At 42.5% G+C, this 19,329-nt stretch overlaps 1 protein-coding gene across 1 annotated transcript in view; it reads right to left on the bottom strand.

The window, feature by feature from the left end:
• Window positions 1–19,329, bottom strand: part of PDIA5 (protein disulfide isomerase family A member 5) — a 98,830-nt gene that overhangs the window by 21,790 nt on the left and 57,711 nt on the right. Inside the window, exons 12-14 of the mRNA XM_041405275.1 lie at window positions 11,071–11,141; window positions 9,623–9,786; window positions 6,829–6,959 (exon numbers count right to left, since the gene is read on the bottom strand). Of these exons, the coding sequence (XP_041261209.1) occupies window positions 6,829–6,959; window positions 9,623–9,786; window positions 11,071–11,141 (366 nt within the window). The remainder of the gene's footprint in view (window positions 1–6,828; window positions 6,960–9,622; window positions 9,787–11,070; window positions 11,142–19,329) is intronic.

The following is a 19,329-nucleotide window of genomic DNA, read 5'->3' as shown; positions in this document are numbered from 1 at the left end:
CTCAGGCCCAGCACCCACAGGTTGAATCCTCACAGCCAAGAGAATTTGCCATGTTTTCCTACATCAGTGCATCTTAACCAAAACACAGCATAAACTCCCCAGAACTGCCTGTGCAAAGGCTGAGATATGGTGCAACCAGTTTTGGCCAAGCTTGCTCCAAAAAGCAGGAAGGATGAAAAGGAAACTAGTGCTTCCTTCAGAACAGCTTTTTGCTGCCAGCTTGGGTCCCAGGGCGGGAGGAGCACACTGCCCTCCTGGCTGTCAGAGCTAGCAGCTCAAAGCCACGAGCACCCTCTGTGCCCACAGTGTGACCCACTCTGGCAAGGACTCTCAGCCAAGTGCTTTTTGTCATTGGATATTCCTTGATGCATAGCTTGGACAGAAGAAACCAAGCAGTTTTTGTTGTGAAAACACAGGAGAAGGACTGCTCCTCCTTTGTGAAAACAAAGGAGGAGCAGTCTAGGACACGGAAAGGAAACTAGTGCTTTCTTCAGAACAGCTTTTTGCTGCCAGCTTGGGTCCCAGGGCGGGAGGAGCACACTGCCCTCCTGGCTGTCAGAGCTAGCAGCTCAAAGCCACGAGCACCCTCTGTGCCCACAGTGTGACCCACTCTGGCAAGGACTCTCAGCCAAGTGCTTTTTGTCATTGGATATTCCTTGATGCATAGCTTGGACAGAAGAAACCAAGCAGTTTTTGTTGTGAAAACACAGGAGCAGTCTAGGACACAGAATAATTAAAATCTTGAACAAACTTTCTGGGTAAAATGAATGCAGGTTTGCTTAGCTGTCAGCATTTTATGGGCTCCTGATGAACACACAGGGATGGGCACAACTCATTTAGTCAGATCCCTGTCTGATTTCTTACTGCTGAGCAAAGTCCTAACTGATTTCCCACTTATTTCTTAATGGTAGCCAGGAGTTGACCCATCAGACAGCAATGATGTCAATATTCCTGCTTTACCCTCTTTGTTTTACATCAGAACAATACCCAGGTACTATCTCCCACAAACACCTTAGATCAACACACAGCCTTTTAATGGCTCCAAAAAGATCCTAAAGTCTTCTGGGACTTTATCAGATGCAACACAGTTTAGGCACCTTTATTCACTTCTTCCAGTCCTGAAAGAAAAACCCTACAAAAAAGAGCTTTTTGCTGCCAGCTTGGGTCCCAGGGCGGGAGGAGCACACTGCCCTCCTGGCTGTCAGAGCTAGCAGCTCAAAGCCACGAGCACCCTCTGTGCCCACAGTGTGACCCACTCTGGCAAGGACCCTCAGCCAAGTGCTTTTTGTCATTGGATATTCCTTGATGCATAGCTTGGACAGAAGAAACCAAGCAGTTTTTGTTGTGAAAACACAGGAGAAGGACTGCTCCTCCTTTGTGAAAACAAAGGAGGAGCAGTCTAGGACACGGAATAATTAAAATCTTGAACAAACTTTCTGGGTAAAATGAATGCAGGTTTGCTTAGCTGTCAGCATTTTATGGGCTCCTGATGAACACACAGGGATGGGCACAACTCATTTAGTCAGATCCCTGTCTGATTTCTTACTGCTGAGCAAAGTCCTAACTGATTTCCCACTTATTTCTTAATGGTAGCCAGGAGTTGACCCATCAGACAGCAATGATGTCAATATTCCTGCTTTACCCTCTTTGTTTTACATCAGAACAATACCCAGGTACTATCTCCCACAAACACCTTAGATCAACACACAGCCTTTTAATGGCTCCAAAAAGATCCTAAAGTCTTCTGGGACTTTATCAGATGCGACACAGTTTAGGCACCTTTATTCCCTTCTTCCAGCCCTGAAAGAAAAACCCTCCAAAAAATTTAAGTGAAGAACTAAAGAGACTGATGTCTCTAACTGCACATCCTCTTGTAGCAGTACAGCCACTTGCTCCATCCAAAAACATTTCATTAAAACCATCCTCAGGATGGTTTACTTCTGGGTGTTCTCTCAGTACCCCTGTGGGTCAGGCTTCACCAGAAAATAACTTTTTCCAGCTGATGAAATTCATTTCTACTGAAGTGAAAGTTTCACTGCTGAAAACAGAATCAGAAATCAGCTCCCAGCAAAGCATTTATTAAAAATATCCATTCTGTGAACCCTGTTGAGTCCCACAAATTGAGGCCATTTAGCAAGTCAATAACATTGGCAACTGCCCCCCTTAGGAACCATTAAAAGGAAACACTTTCCCCCGACTACTTTCCACTGCTGCTGAAAGACTTTATTTTTTAAAAGTGCTTATTAACTCATGTTTTGACACTGAAAGTAAAAACTGAGTGAATTTGATAAGTGCTGATTCCTGCCATTTAAAGTGACTGATCCAAAACCAGAGTGTCCTCCCCCCCCATCATTTGGACCTGTTAATGACTGGTCTGTATAATTCCTTTCTGACACAGTTGATTCATTTGTAGTCTCTTTGGAAGCAGCAATCTCAGCCAAAAAATGACATTCTTGTAACTCAAAAGTGGACATTTTCTGTTTCTGCATAAGAATTAGCAAGGGGTGTTATTAAGCCTTTCCTGTTTAGAGAAAATCAAAACTGGATGAGAAGGGGGAAAAAACAACCAAAACCACAATCAGCAAAACCAAACCCCAAACCAAATAAAAATCCCCGTGTATCTCAAATTCCAGTATAACTATTACTAGAAATATAGTATTGCTGTGTTGGAAGGAACTTTGGGAGATCATCTAGTCTAATTCCCTTGCTCAAAACAGGGTCAATCTCAGCAGGTTGCCCAGCATTGTCTCTAGCTGGGCTTGAATATTTCCAAGGATGGAACCTCTTAGGTCAACTTGTTCAAGTATTCAACCACAACCACAGTAAAAAACCAACACTTCCTCTAAATGGTTATGCAAACATTCCTGTGTTTCAATTTCAGCCCTTTGCCTTAGTGTCCCTGGGCACTGCAGAGTCTCACCTAGTTTCAATCATTCTTTTTTCCCCCTTAATTTGTTTGAGTAATGCAGAAAAAAAATCTCCAACCACAAAGACATTATTTACTGGAACTTTTGTTACCCTTTGTGATTCTGACAACTAATCACAACCAACTGCTTCTATTTTGCACAGTTTTCAGTGCTACAGTAGTAGGAGGTTAAAATTTAATGCATTGTCAAAGTCAAATCTCAATTATCTGGAATAACGGAGTGGAGAGAGCACATAAAAGTAAAAATGCAGATAAAACACATCCAGATAAGCTTTATGAACAGGCAGGACAAGAGAAAGAAGAAAGAAAGGCCAGGGCGCTGATCCCAGAAGAGGCACTGATGCAAATGGGTCGGCCCAGGACACTTCTCTTCAGAGCTGCAAGTGTTGAACCAAGCTCTGGTTCAACAAGAGCCACTTGTTGAACAAGACCTGCAGCCACTGCCCTCTTGACCTGGCTGGTTCAGAACTGCAATCTACCTGCTCTTGTCCATTTGGCTCACTTCCCAACACTGTCTGTAGCCCCAAATCCTGATCATCCATGGACCAGGCTCCATGTGCATATCAAACCATGCTCAGACTAGCTGTCTCCTCTCCCCATTTCTGGACAAAGCCTAATAGTTATAAAAGTAAACCTGAAGTAGCTGATGGAATCCAGTAGTCCAAGGGACTGGATTATGAAAAAAATACAAACACAAATCCCATGAAGTCTCCCCAAAAGCTTCTCAAATACTGGTGCATCAATCCTGCTGCTTTCAAATACTCCTCCAGCCCCACACAGCAATCCCCACACACACTTGACGCTTCATGCTTCCCTTCTGCAGATGGTACCACTGTATTCCTCTTATTTTAGGCATTTTGAACTTAAAGGTACATGAGTGGGATGATAATTACATCTCCACTAGAGCTGCACAAGGTTTCAGAGAAGAGCCAGGCCAGGTGCTGTGCAGTACAGATGCCAGCAGCCTGCCCCAAGTCCTAGCCCTGAGTAGCTCTAACACATGACAGCCCACACTCCAGCCGGTGTGACATGGTACAGACCTAACCAAAGGACATCTGGATGAAGATCTGGTCCCAGGTCATTATTGGCACAAGTAGCACTGGGTTTTCTGCAGCAGGCACTTTTTCCCAAATCAGTATTGGGAACCTACCCCTATTCCTGCCTCCTGCCCCAAATCAGCCATTGCAGCACACACAGATGCCAGCTTGCAGGAATGGGAACGTGAAATCAAGATCTCTGTCGTGTCAAGTCTGCAGGAGTGGACTTTTTCCCGCAGTAATTTCCAGAGTCTTGATTCTGATTCTCAGTCCTTAAAATATTCCACAACCATGAGGAATAACCTTTACGTTTATGCTTCACCCATATTCCAGGAGACAGAGTAATGAGCTCCATATCTTTTCCATGTGGATGTAGCAGTCTTCTCCTCCAGAGCTAAATCACTGTGAGGTACTGCTCAGCACCATTAAAGCCCTGCTCAGCTCAGCCCTGAGTTACCGGCACAGCAGCAGATTGGTGGCTCTCCTATACATATTAAGTAATTTGGACTGGAAGCTCCACAGGAAAGCCAGATCTCATTTTAATTTGCATCTAAGATATATATCTGTGGCCTTTGCCTAAAGGTTTGTCACTAGAGCTGAAAGCTTGACAAAGGTCAGAACACTCAACTTTCCGCTTTAAATTCTAATGACAGATGAGAGATACATTTCTTAGCATAAATATTTATATATAAACATACTTTATATATGCATGTATACACACCCCCCCAATCCTAAAATATCTCAGCATATGTGTAAGTGTAACAAATACTGCCACAGAGTCACAAGTGAATGGAGTAGCATACTGTGAGTCTGCCCTGACCCAAGATGTGGATTTGAATAGAAAAAAAATTATTTGAGGTAATGGGACCTTGAAATTTTAGCAGTGTTCCTTCTGCACTAAAATAAGCAAGTTAAGATTAATTGGTAATGTAAGCTTCAAGAGGTCTCAAGACTGAGAAGATGGTAAACAAAAGCTAATCTATAAATTTAACAGGAAGCACATTATCACTGCACAAAAGCTGAAAAAATATAGTGTTTTTAATAATTGTAATTATTCTACTGCATTAATGTCTATTTCATAGAAAACAGAGATTTAAAATACTTATCTGGTACTTCCCCCTGCACCCAACAAAGTGCAGGCTCGTTGCACTCCCTGTGTGTGCCTGCTTTGTGCTTTGCACACAGACACTTCCACATTTAGAGAGAACAAATCTGACAAATCAGAAACTGTGCATGACCCACGTACTGACACCACAACAGCAACGCTGTCTTAGGAGTCACAGGAAGGCCAGATGGGGTTCCAGTTAACAACTCTCTGTCCTGTGTACAGGTGGTCTCATGCAGGTAGCTCTGTGTCAAAAACAGTGCAAAAATGTGTCTCACGTGCAGCTCAAAGGACCCAACAGTTCAACATCATGCAAGCCTTGTTTTTACAGCCTGCTCATATAGAAAGGGCCAGGCTGATATTTACTCACCCCTCCTAAAGTAAGGGTGGAAGTCAAATGGCAAAAAATTAGCCCATCAGGCAAGTTCCCTCATGCTTTCAACCCTGAGAGCTGCATACTCATCACACATAGAGTCTTTGCTTTGAATGTGGCTTTAAAAAGGATCAAGAATCTAACTGTCTTTAAAAGATGCAACTAAAAACCAAAAGTGAAATAAATCCCTCTTACGCAGAAAGTCACTAATCGGGTAAAGACAACTCAAGAGACAGTGAACTCCTAAATCTTACCATTTCGTGGGCAATCATTTGATTTTAAAATTACAATTTACTCTTAACCAGCTGAGCTCCATGAATCAGAAATTCCTGGCACATGGGCAATTTTTAGTCAATAGGTGGTGGGAACTGGACTGGAAAAGGGATTACGTCCCCTTCCGTTTTCTTTTACAACCTTCCAGAAATCTCCCTCCTGAACTGCACCCCTGCTTTCTCCCACATCCCTTCATATGAGCACCAAAGCATTTGTGTTTAATTCTCTAACAGAAAAGCAAAATAAGGGGCTGGCTGATTAACATTAAGGACCTTTTTCTCTCTTTATGGAAAATACTTTTGATTTAATGGGAACAATTTGGTTGCTGTTTTTCAGAAGGTTATTCATTAATTGCTGGCCATGTGACATGGAAGAATTTTTTTTTTTTGCATCTGGGGGGCTTGAGTCATGGTGGCATAAAGGCATATTAATAGTATCTAATATTAAATGCCTGGATTATCTTTCCCTTTGATAAACCTCTCAAAAGCTAAGAACTTGCACCTAGTCTGCCTGTCTCTGGGACAGCACAGGAAAACAGAAGAGGTCCCTCTCATTCACCTCATTTATAAAAGGTCTGATTCTAAACTTCTCCAGAAATACTCTCAGGAGCTTCAAAAACAAAGTGATTATGTGATGCATGCAAAACAATCTGGGAGGAGGAAGCTATGTCCCTAGTCCCAGTGGAGACTTAAATGCAGATTTATTACAGACAAAATTTATTCCATCAAAATTTGTTCTCCACCTCGTGGACTGACTCCTCCTACACTATTGTATTGATTTCACTACTGAAGTGCTGCATTAATGAATCAGGCTCTCCATGTCCACTGTGCTACTATAAAGGATCACATTTTGTTATATGGATCATTAAATGCAGCAAAGGAAAATAAATTTGTTTTGTTTTTGTATTGCTGCCTGCTTTGGTGTCTGCATTAAACAATGTTTTGTTTCCATTTATAGAGATACAAATGATGGTGCCAATGATGTTCCCATGCACTTATATTCAGAATCAGCTCTTTAACCTTAAAAATCAGTGGACAGTAAGGGAATTAATTCAGGATTTCATAGTAAATGTAAGGCTTATAAAACCCATCCTCGTGGAGAGTTATTTACTCACATGGTGCATAGAACATGACAAGGGCGTGCTTCTTCTTCTTCAAGGACTCCCTGAAGTCTTCTCCAGCCAGGTGGATAACACTGGTCTGTTTTTCTTCCCATGCAGGCTCAGGTGGAGGTGGTGCTTCAGGACTAGAAAAGAAAGACAATGAAATTAGTTTGAAAATGTTTCTGGAAGCAGATAAAGGGACAGCATTGTCCTGGTCATAATTAGCATGAGGGAACTGATGTGAAAAATCTTTCAAGGTGCCTGTGCAATAGAAAGACATACTTGATGTTTCCAACACCAGGCAATAGCAAAAAAAGATGCAAGTTAATTTCTGGAACTCAGATAATTCAAAATATAATTTAAAATAATTAAAATATAATTTAAGTAACTATAGTCAGGCATATGAGTAGAAATGTCAAATAAAGACTTCCTACATTGTATCCAACATCTGGGTAGAAAAAACATTGATACATACCACGGTATCATCCACAGGCATGAACTGAGAAGAACAGCAAGCAGGTGGGATCTATATCAAAACTGATACAGAACAGCATCTTCCATTCAAATATCCTTTTTGTACTCTTTATCCCTATCATGCAAACTTCTGTAAAGAATTTCATGACCTTCTCTAGAATTCAGATATTAAAGCCAGGATGCAAAAATCAGCATCGTTCCACTTGGAATACTGGGGGTGACTGAACCAGAATATTTTACTTTGGTAAAGAGAATGTCAGGTTTCAATTATGACTGCACATACTGGCTAGATCAGAGCAATCCCGCACACCTAGAGTGTCTCTAACAAAAATTCTGCTATTCACTAGCTCACAGACCTCTCTCAGACTCATTAAATTCATTCCTGCTGTATCTTAAATAGTGATTACTTTATATAAAATCATCAGAATGGTGCCACAGTATAAAGACCTTCATATGTCGCCTTGGTAATAAATTAGCTTTTCAGACTTTCCTGACACTTTAAATGACACCATTTTAAGTTGTATCAGGTACATAAAAACCAAGTGGAGAAAAACTCAATTTTTAAAGTCCTTCTCAAGGTCACTTGGTGGACATTCATTGTATTTCCACCATCACTGATTTTCCAGGTTTTAGAGAAAGACTTAGATGTGTTTCAGAGAAAGTTACACAGTGTGTCCTTTAGCTGAACTCCTCCATGAACACAGTTTTTGTGAGCTATCACTGATTACAGTTACAGAGGTGGGACCTTACTCTCACACAAAATTTTTCACTGGATCTGGAATAAGCTACCTTGCAACTGGTAACAACCTAGTGTGGCAGCACAATCACCAGACAGAACCACAGCCAAAACCTGCATGGCTACAACCACCCATTGAGACAGGTCTCCACAAGCTGTACTTTCATCACCAGCCTGCACCCCAGATGCATCCCTATTTGCACCAGCTTCAGTGCAGCTGCGTCAATTCTATCCCTGTCAGAAAACAAGGCTGATATTCTACTGCATCTCTAGCTGGGAGAACACCCAGGAGCCAAGAGCAGGAGACAAGTTGCCTGGGCTTCACCTGTACTGCTGACTAGCTGAGGCTGCAGACAAAAGTCTTCAAGAGCCACAGCAGGATCCAGAAGAATTAATACCACTTTCCTGTTCCTTTCCAGATGAATTGCTTATTCACCTGCCGGTACAGGCAGCATCAGCCTGACTGTTTAACTCACTACAAAGTGCACAGTGCTCAAAAGAGTCGAGGAAAGCAGTGAAATGAGGACAATGACTTCATATACAATACAGATACAGCCTGAGTGGGCAGGGAGGCCAAGGGAGTACCATGTCTAAAAGTAAAACACAGACAAAGCTCCTCAACATGCTACAATGATACTGCCAGACCATATCCACTACCTGCTTTGAAGCAGTCAGAGATGTAATAAAAGAAAAGAGAAAAAAAGAAGAAAAAAAGAAGAAAAGAAAAGAAAAGAAAAGAAAAGAAAAGAGAAAAAAGAGAAAAGAGAAACAAAAAACCCCACACAACTTCTTCCCCCACCAAATAAGAGGGGGAAAATAAAGATTACATTCCTCATGCCAACTGCATGTAGTAGTTAAATGATTAAAATATTCACAAAACTCTGGCAGGTTTTCTTCCCCTTCACTAATGCAGAAAATACATTAGGCTTACAGTACCTAAAGAAAATGCATATTTTATATATATATATGCATACTTTTACATACATGCATATATAATGCATGCTTAAAGAGAGAACTGTACCAGCAATTTATTTTGAAATGGAATTATTGTCATAATTTTCATATCAAACTTAATTCTGCATATTTCAGCACACCACCCAAGAAAAGTTGGTTAGTGCACTCAAAGGTGCTGGTTTTGTTGGTCATGCTGGCTTTCCTTCAGCCCCACGTGGGTGGAATTCTAGGCACTGGCTCTGAAATGCTGGGAAGAGAAATGTACAACTGTAGAAATTCAGTTACTAACACTGGGATCTGCTGCTTTGTACAAAGAGGGAACAACAAATGTTCTGTTTATTTTTCAGAGCCATTGCTATTCCTTCTCCAGGGAAAGGCTTAAGGTATATTTGAAAAATATTTAGTTTGGGAAAGAAATACCAGGGCAGCTATGAAAAACCCCACGGCAAATAAAGGATTTGGTGTATTAAGAGACCATAATTAATATACATGTTTCTGTGGGTTTGAGTACTGGAATTCAGTGTAATTTTGTTAGCAAGGGATTTAGGCAGTGTTGAAGCTCTGTTTAGGTCCTCATCAAAGCCATCTGCAGGAGTCACTAACCAGGAATCCAAATACTACCTTAAAACCCTCAAAACTTACTTTTGCAGCCAGTCAATGATCTTCTTCTTTGTTCTGAGGTGTGGCAGAGTGTATTTCTCCTCTCCATCCTTAAAATACTTCAAAGTAGGAAACCCTGAGATGTGGTATCTTTCTGCCAGAGCCTTGTTGACGGTCGCATCGACTGCTGCAAGGACACCCGGGCTCTGAAACAGAGATCGCCTCCTGCAAATCCCAGCCACATACACACACCCCTTCAGCAGGACACAGTGGGCTTGGGGGCAATAACTCATGCTCTAGGTGCCTTTGCTGCCTCTAGGACAAGAGGACATAGTCTTAAGCTGTGCCAGGGGAGGATTGGGTTGGACCTCAGTAAGAATTTTTTCACATAAAAGGTGATTAGACATTGGAATGGGCTGCCCAGGGAGATGGCGGAGGCACCATCCCTGGAGGTGTTTAAGGAGACTGGATGTGGCACTTGGTGGTGGCTTGGTCATGGCCTGGACTTGATTTCAGTGGTCTTTTCCAACCTGACAAATTCTGTGATTTTGTGCACAGACATACAGGAAGACACAGAGCACTGATGCAAAACCAGAAAGGGACATACTATGGACTAAACGTTACCACAGTCTTACCTGTTCCACTCCCATTTCTGATGGATTCTCTTGATATAATTCACTCTATAATGCTTAAGAGCCATTCCCAGAAATTGCACTTCCTTCCACATATGCCTGTTTCTCCCAGAAGAAACAAGCACTGCTAAAGGTAAGTTTACCTTAAGGCAAATTCATCTTTCCCTAACTTCTGGGTATCTTTTCATGGACCACTTTTAGAGACACAGAAGAATAGGCATTTGTAAAGTGTGATTCTTTGCATCTTTGTTTTTCCCATCTCCTCCCTCTCCAACAGCAATAAAGGAACTTTAGATGTCTCCACAGAAGATGCTTAAAGTATGGGGGAGACCAATTCCACTTCTCCTCTTGCATGGCATACACAGCACGAGACTGAATCAATAGCACTAATACTTGTGTTACTGGATCTCTCTTCTCCAGCCATGCTGATGGAGCACTTATGATGAAGCTAATGGAGTGGTGCAACCATTAAAAACAAGGTATTTGAAACAGGGATCAACCCCTTTTGTTTTTTTCCAAATCTAATTAATAAATAAAAGCCTATGTTTTTTCACATTCAATGTCTTTAAGTAAGGGGAAAAAAAATCCATTTTTGGATTTGATCGTATTATGTATAAGGCCTACAGTAGAATACATAAACATTTTTCGATTTTGTTTTCGTTCAAGACAGAATGTTCTTTCTCAGACTTTGGCAGGACTCATGCATTAGCGATGAGACTGTACTTTGGAAGCACATTTTGAAGGGTCCTGTGGGAGGATGAGAACAGCTGAATTTGTTGTAGGGAGAAAAGTCACTTTTATTACTCTGGTTATTTATTACTGATTATTTGAAGGATATAATAACGGAAATTAGCTTACATCACTGGTTACATGGAGAAACTCTGCAGCCTTCTCATATTCTGGCTTCATTTTCTTACAGTGCCCACACCCTGCCAAAAAAAAAAAACAACAACAACAATTAAGTTGTATACACCATGGTTATTCACTGACCCATTCAGCCATTATCAAAATACAAAACCATGCAGTAAACATTTACTGGAATTTTGTATGCATTTTATTTAATATATTTGTAAAGCCTTAGTATGATAAAAGATTTTTTCCAAAATGGCCACATCAGTTTAAACAAAGAATTTAATCTATTAAAAATAATAACAATAATACACCCCCCGCTTTCACACCCACACCTCTTCCCTTGTAAAAAGTACTATAAACATTTGTCAAGACCATTGCTTCTAGCATGCTCTTGGGCAAAGCACAACCTCACCCATTTCAGTTTCCAAATCTTTATCTGCTTTAAAAAGAAACAACAAACCTCCTCACGTGACTTTGTGACTTTCAGTGGAGGCTTACACTGGCACAGCTTAATAGAGTAATATAATTTGAATTCAACTGCACTGATAATAAGCCCTGCTTTACAGTGGTGCAGCATGTCCCTCTAGGAAGGATTTGCACTGATTTAATCACATCAGTGTAATTACACCACCACATATGTTCCCAACATAAGCAGGATCTGTAAAACCGAGATAATGGTGCTTTCTCGCTTGTGCGAAGTTCTCCAGAGATCTGCCATTACTTCACTGCTAAGTGCTGACATTACAATAAAGTAAAATGAACGTATGAGTGAGAAAAGCAGACTTAGAATAAGTTATTTGGGTGTAAATTAGACTGCTTTCAGCTGGTGCAGTTGCTTGCAGGCAGGCTGAACTTTCAGTCCCCTGGTGAGGGTCCTGCCACACTTTGGCACATCCAGTGCACTGCTGGGCCTCAGTGACAGCCTCTTCCCTGTCCCCAAGGGACTGGCACAACGGCAGCCTCCCTGGGGACAGTGCAGAGGGACAGAGGGGCTGGGGTGAACACCCAGCAGGTGAGGCTCAGGTCTGACTGGAGGTGCAGGCAGCTGGGACCCGGCGCTGGCACGGCCCCGGAGCGCTGCAATCCCCGTGCAGTGCCTTGCTGCACCTCTCCCTCTCCTCTGCAGCAGCAGCCAGCTCGCTTTCCTGAGCTGTTATTGTTGGAAGGGGCACTTGAAAGCCCAGACTTTGCTGAGCTTTTGGAAGCTGTATCAGAAGATACGGCTAGAAATGTGTTTCAATGCATGCCAGCAAAAGCTGACTCTGAGGTGTTCGGGTAACAGGGCTGGGGCTATTTTTACACCATTGTCCAAAAGAAAATATACCAAGGACTCTGAACCTCAGTGCTGCTTTGTTTCCCTCTAATGGGATGATGGCTGAAGCCAGCAGACAAATCTGGGTCTGAACTCAACCAGACAAGCATGTTTTATACAGCCTAAGTCAAAGAGTGTTTGCAGCCAAGAAGCAGTAAGACATCCAGGTATAAATAACTTCACCAGAGCAAACAGAGCTTCAGCCACCACAGCCCATCATGGAACACTTTCAGGGCATGTTTATAGAACAGGGTGAACACATTTGAACAACAACTGCAAATCCCACCTAAGAATTACAGCAAACACCAAAGTGGTTGATCTCAGACCAGCTCCTGGTCAAACACCAGCTACAGTCCATACCACAGTCATCTGCACAAAGACTACAGCACTAAAGAGCCCCATGCCATTATTTTAAGCAAAAAAAACCAGTAATGTGGTAGGAGCAGCAGAACAAGGGGAGCTCAGCTGGTGGAGAAAGCTTTGCTTTAATTTTACACTGTGGTGTGAGAATGCTGGGAACCTGATGCAACAGCTTCACAGGAGAATTCAGGAAGAAGCTGGGACAGGCTGAGGAAGAGTTACTGTCTCAGCACTGCTTATCTTGGTTAAATGCACAAAAGAGGCTGGAAAATGATTTATTTGCCACCCACAGAAAACTTGCAGGCATATGGCTTTGTGTAAGGGGCTGACAAATCCCTCTGACACTGCCCCATTTGATTTATTTCTCCTTTTAGGAGCAGGGAACTTAATTCATTTTGTGCTCTTCCTCACTTTTAACCAAAGGGCATCTCAACTCGCAGTGCAGATACCTGGAAACCTCTCTGAATTAGGTAGCTTAAATTTGTACAAACAATGATTTTCTGCAGGGCTAACTTCACCTTGATGGGATTTACACAGTGTGTCCCTTAGCCACAGCAAGTTCATACTGCGCTCTAGCTACACAATCCACATAATCTACACTATATTCCAATTATATTACATTCATTAATTAGATCTGATCAACCAAAGGCATTACAGAACCAGAGTTTTCACAAAGCTATGCAGAGGGGAAAAAATCCAAACCAATAATGCAGGCACATTTTGCCCAGGAAATGAAAAAATATCCAAAGCATCTAAAGATCACGTCAGTAATATTTTGGATCAAGATGTTGAGACCATGAAATGTCACTGTTCTGGGTTCTTTCATGAACATCACACAGACACAGCACTACTGACTGCCACAAAGCTAACTCACTCAGGCTTAAAATAAAGGGAAGCAACATCAGATCTTTAAAAGGCACTTAAATGCAGACTGAAGTCTTCAAATCTTTATTGTGAATGCTTGTTCTACCCCTGTCAGAGGACAGCATGAAGTATCAGCCTGGAAAAAAGTCACAACGTTAAACTGAACCTGAGAGAGCGACAACAAATTTTAATTTCTCCCACAATAAACAATGCTTTTCTGGCTGTCTTCATGATAATTTTGCTATTGTGATCTACAGCCTGCTTTCACCTACCACTGCAGAAAAGGGGAGATATGAATTACAAGTCAGACCTACAAACTACAAACCAATTAATCTCTCCTATGATTATTTATCCTATCTTTGAATAATCCTGTGAAGACTGCCATTAAATTTTTGAGGGCAATGAAAAGTTATTTAAATTAATTCCAAGGTCATTGCCTCTCCTTTGAGTGCTACATTAGGTTGTTCAGCAGCACCTTCATCCCCTTGTGCTAAGCTCCTCTAGTTTTAGATGCTTTCTGTTCATAAAATGAGTGGGAAAAATAACAACAACCCTAAAGGCCCTGAGCCCAGATGCTCCTGTGTGCTGCTGGGACAGTGGGAGGAGCCCACAGGTCTGCAGTGGGCATCTGTGACAGATGTGCTTCTAGAAGATGCACTGTCCTGTTAAGTGCTTACTGACATTAAAAGTGGAAGTCTAAGCAAGGGAAGCGACTCGCTTGATCCCAGGTGAGAAAAAAGACAGCACTCAAGACAAGGATGTCCTGTGCCTGCTCCAGCACTGCCACCCTCTGAGCCTCTGTGGGGCACGGCTGCTGGGAACACACAAGGGTCTTGAAGGTGTCTATCCAAGAGGACTCCCACAGCCTCAGTCTTTTCTTGCAGAAGACAAGCAGCTGCTCTGGGGGTGCAAGACAGAGTTACTCTCCATCCAGCAGCAGAAACCAGTCCAGGTTCAGTGCCTGGTTCTGCTGAGCAGTTCAGGACAATTCCTCAGATCCTCTAACACCTCATCTTGCTCCTCTTGCACAAAAGGAGCCCCAGGCTGCTAGGGCCAAGGCTCAGATAGAAAGAGCACACAGACAAGCAAAAAGGAAGTGTTACAAGACAGGGAAAAGAAGTCAGAAGTTACAACAATCAGTGCTAGGACATCTGGTACACACCCTTGCTAACCACTTTTAAAACAGATGTCTAAATGAAGCAAGAATTCTGCTTTCCCAGTTTATTTATAATCAACCTTCTCATTTGCACTGTGCAGATGGGCAGATAAGCAGCTCCTTCCTTTGGTGCAGTCACTGTCACACAGCTTAGCTCAGCTGCACCCCCAGACAATGGTGATCAAATGTCCCCACGTCACCTCAGTGCAGACAAGTCACCTCTCTCCAGGGTCCCACTGCAGGGCAGAGGACAACACTTGCTCAGCACTTTGTCCTCTGTAGAGTGTGACCATATAAAAATGTAGAGGCAAAGGCCAAGTGTGGACAGAGCGATGCTGAAGTGAAAGGGTGAGCAGCACATGGACAAAGGAAAGCCTAACAAACACCCCAAGCAACTCCTTTTCCAAGGAAATATCTGTATTTGTTTATAGCAGCCTGTCTGGCACCATGGCAAAGACTCAAAACACAGTTGGCTCCAAACCTTTTCAGAAATGAACTAATACAAGTACTTCTACTGTTAAAACCAAGTCTTACAGGCAGAAAACCAGTCAAGCAGCTCCAGCTAAGCTCCTGCATATGCTGTCTTAGTGATGTCTCAAGAAGATAAATCTCTGCTTCTCTCTGTCATTCACTGTTTGATTCTTTCAGGTTATTATGACTACATAAATAAACGCCATGCTTTTGGCCATGTCCTCTCATTTCAAGACAACATTGTCTGAGGATCTGAAGTGTGCGTGACAAGCAAGAGATAAAAGACAACATCCCGGCAGTTGTGAAGAAGCTATTTCTGACATCAAGAACCCTAGAGGTAAACTAAATTGCAAATAAAGATTTTAAAGAATCATTACATTTCTGTCATCAACAGACTGCTCAAATACTGTTATCATGTACCAGCTATTTATTGTATAATGCCAGCTCTATATCCATCTATAGCTGCACACCAAAAATACCTCCATTAGCCTGACGAGAAGATGAATTTGAAGCACAAAACATGTCCTGCTTTCAGCAAATGGGCCACTGGCAGTTCAGAATACACTCATAGAAGATTTACAGACAACTTCAAGAAAAGAAAAAAAACAGTCAAAAAATTCAGATGCACCTTTGCTCTCTAAACATTTAACACCTAGGGATAACACCATTGGTTTCTCTACTCTTAATCCCAGAGGAGCAGTGACTTCTGAAAACAGCAGAATAGCCAGTTCTTACAAGCTAATGTTGTTAACTTTGAACTCTCATCCCTACATATGAAAGTAGGAGTACCTACATGGAGCAGGAACAGCCACAGCAACACAGCAGCCACAGCAAGGACACACAAATCCCAGCCCTCTTATCACCCATGCAAGAGCAAAAATGTATTCTCTTCTGCCATGGAAGTCTGTAACATGCAAAGATTCTTACACATCTTGTAAAAGAGGATCTCAGATCTGTCATGGGGCAGTTTACAGCTCCTTCACCGGTGTAGGAGAGCATAAACTACAACAGCTGCAGACTTCCTTGCATAATTTAGCCATCTGCATTGCAGACATCTGATGGAAAATCATCCGCAAATTTGGCAGGGAGGGAGGACGACAAAAGCAGCTGTTTCTCCCCCTAATCACAGGTATGAATTTGCAATCATGTTGGTTGCAGGTTCACGTAATAGTCACAATGGTTAGAGCAGTCAGGCCATGCCACAATCTCCACGTGCAAAAAAAAACCCAAAAAACAAAACAAGGCAAACAAACAAACAAAAGCCCAAACCAAACCAAACAAACAAATCACCTTAGGAAGGATCAGGAGCTCAAAGAATTTTGCACAACCTTTTCCCTCTGGCTACTTACTCCTACCAAACCATTCATCTTCTCACCAGCAGCACTGCACACCCAGGTAAAATTCCAGATACTTAAAGACAAGGACGTTTCAAGACTTGATACTTTCTTATAAGAGGCATATCTTCAACATCTTTAACATGATATTGAATTCAAATTTCCAACAGCTAGAGATGTGTGCGCACATACACAAATCCAGACACCCCACCCCCAATACTGTATTTTTAAAGGCAGGTTTGATTCCACCAGGCATTACACCGCTTAGAGATCAGTGACAAGCAAACAGCTTTACGGCTTTACAAAAGACAAAGCCCATAAAAGGTCAGTCTGGAAACGATTCTGAGGAACTAGAAATGCAGCACTGGAAGGACAATACTTAAGCAGTTTGGATTACTGCAGTGAGCGCTGCTGCGGCTGCAGCCGAACGCGGCGGCTGCGTGGGCTGCACGGCTCATCCCCGAGCACTGCAGCGGCTCGGCCCCGCCATTACCACCATCTCACTGGCACTGCCATCAGCTCAGAGTGCAGGCAATCTGTGCGTGCAATGAGCTGTGCAAATCCAATCCCAGCATGGCCACGCAGAAGAAAGTCTCTGCCTGCTTCCAGGAGCCCTTCAGTGTGAAGTCGGGGCACAAAATTATTACAAATTGGTCACACTTTCTCCTGTCCGTATGATTTGCTGAGGTGGTAGTGACCCAAACCCAGACGCCATCTTGCCTTTTTGATAGTGGCATAATTTCTTCCCTCCCAGCATCACTGAAACTGCCCAGGAGAAGAATCACAACAGTTTTAGACAGTTGTAGTACCAGTTAAAACTATTATTTTTTAAAAAGATAGTCAGATGCATTACATAAATCAGATCAAACTGGGAAGAGAGCTTAACTAAACATATCCTCCAGGAACACTGTCTGCATCCGTGCCATATTCACAGCTCCGGCAGAAGGGCCACCTTTAGTCAGCAACAGTCCTTGAGAAGGCTCAGCACAGGGGGCAAACATGGAGTGGGTGCTGCAGGCTGCCTGCATGGGATTTAAAAGACAGCAGGTCTGGTGAACTGCACAACACACACTTCTGCCTTTATTTCTGGTCACACTGGAGCATGTCTTCTTCTGACTCAGGCTCAGGGGAAAGGTGAATATTCTCCAAGGCTAACGTCAGCCAGAAGCTGCTGCCTCCCAGGGATTCCTGGGAGTCAGGCAGGAGGAGAGATTTCTGCTCCATCATGTCCTCAGTGTGCACTCTCTGCTTCTGAGCTCACAGGGGGCTGAGCTGGACTCCTGAAAGCAGCCTTTGAAAAAATACACCCCATCTGCACAGCAGAGACTCCAGCACACATACAGGAACAACCTCAAAGTTAATCATCATCTTTATGTAAAATAAACTAAAACAAAAAATCACATGGTTCCTTATTTTCATTCCAAAGATGGTTTCAGCTTCTGGCTATTGGAGATTACACTGCATGTATATACTAAAACTGCAAATATATATACCCTCTCACTAAAGACTGTGGTGCAACTGGTAGAAATCAGCATTGGGAGATGATGGTACCTCCTACCATCCCTCTTGGGAGGGAAAAGAAGTGAAGGAAGGTGGATCAGCTGGCATTGGGAGATATGAATTACACTTCCTACACCAGCTCTGAGGAACGTGGCCCTGAGTAGGTGTTGAAAATTAATCTTCCCCTATTGAAATGTGAGACAACAGCATGGTTGCCTTAAGGTGAAATTGTTGAGAGTTTATGAAAAATACCACCAGAAGGTTTCCTTCTCAATTAAGCCAGAATTATTTAACATCCTAAAAAGATTCCCACCCAAAAAAAATCCCCCCCCCCCCCCCCTTCACCATTGCCAGGTGAACAACAAAATTTTACCTTGAGGAGGAAAGAGAAGTTGCACTGGTTTCCCTCACACTCCTATTCCAGTATGGAAGACTTTATGCTATGGATTAAGCAATGAAAATGCCAAAGAACACAGGTGAGATGAAAGAGCTTTGAAAGTTCAGCTCACAAAAACAGCATAACCTGTGAATTATTTCCTAGGATGCAATTTGTGTAAGACATCAGCAAAATGGATGCCATGCAAAGAGATCTTCCTAAGAAAGGTACATCTCAATGAACTCAAGCTCATGGGGCGGGGAAGGGCGACATGGAACATTACTGTGAAGATATCTGGAAAAGTCAAGTATCAAGAGGAGATACTATGCAGAATGCACAGGTTTTGTCCAAAGTCACAACAGAAGTGGCTACCAGCTGAGATCTATTCACCTATTTAGGAGAAGAGTGCTGGCACGGTTGCCAAGCACAAAGCAGTCAGAAGCCCAGAAGACACAGCTCCACCATCAGCACAATGCCTCAGTGTCCAAGCAATGAATTCATTTATTAGTAACTCAGAAAAATGGCATCACTTGCCTACTCACCATCTGAAAGGGCACAAGGAGCAGACAGACAGACTCTAGGTGTCTCTGTTCACTATTTGCCCTTTATGTAAGTTCTCTACCTTTCACAGAATAAAAGTTGAAGACATAAAGTATTTAGGAAGATAAACCTGACAATGAAAACTTCACTGGTAATGACTCAAGTAGCCAAGATACTAGAAGGCATTTTCCAAATGAGAGCCCTGCACAGTATATTGAGCTTATCCAAGCAAGGAAATTAATTTATTTCAGAAAAAAACCCCTGGAGTCTAATTCTTAAAGCTAATTCCTACTGTTACCCCATCATTAGAGACGTAGAAAATAAGTTATGTTTCACTCCTATCAGAACTCAC

Source organism: Onychostruthus taczanowskii, unplaced genomic scaffold, assembly GCF_017590055.1.
Source record: "Onychostruthus taczanowskii isolate IOZ18803 unplaced genomic scaffold, ASM1759005v1 scaffold10, whole genome shotgun sequence".
NCBI classification, from domain to species: domain Eukaryota; kingdom Metazoa; phylum Chordata; class Aves; order Passeriformes; family Passeridae; genus Onychostruthus; species Onychostruthus taczanowskii.
The sequence above is the reverse complement of the archived record's forward strand: the minus strand, read 5'-3'. Positions and strand labels throughout refer to the sequence as shown.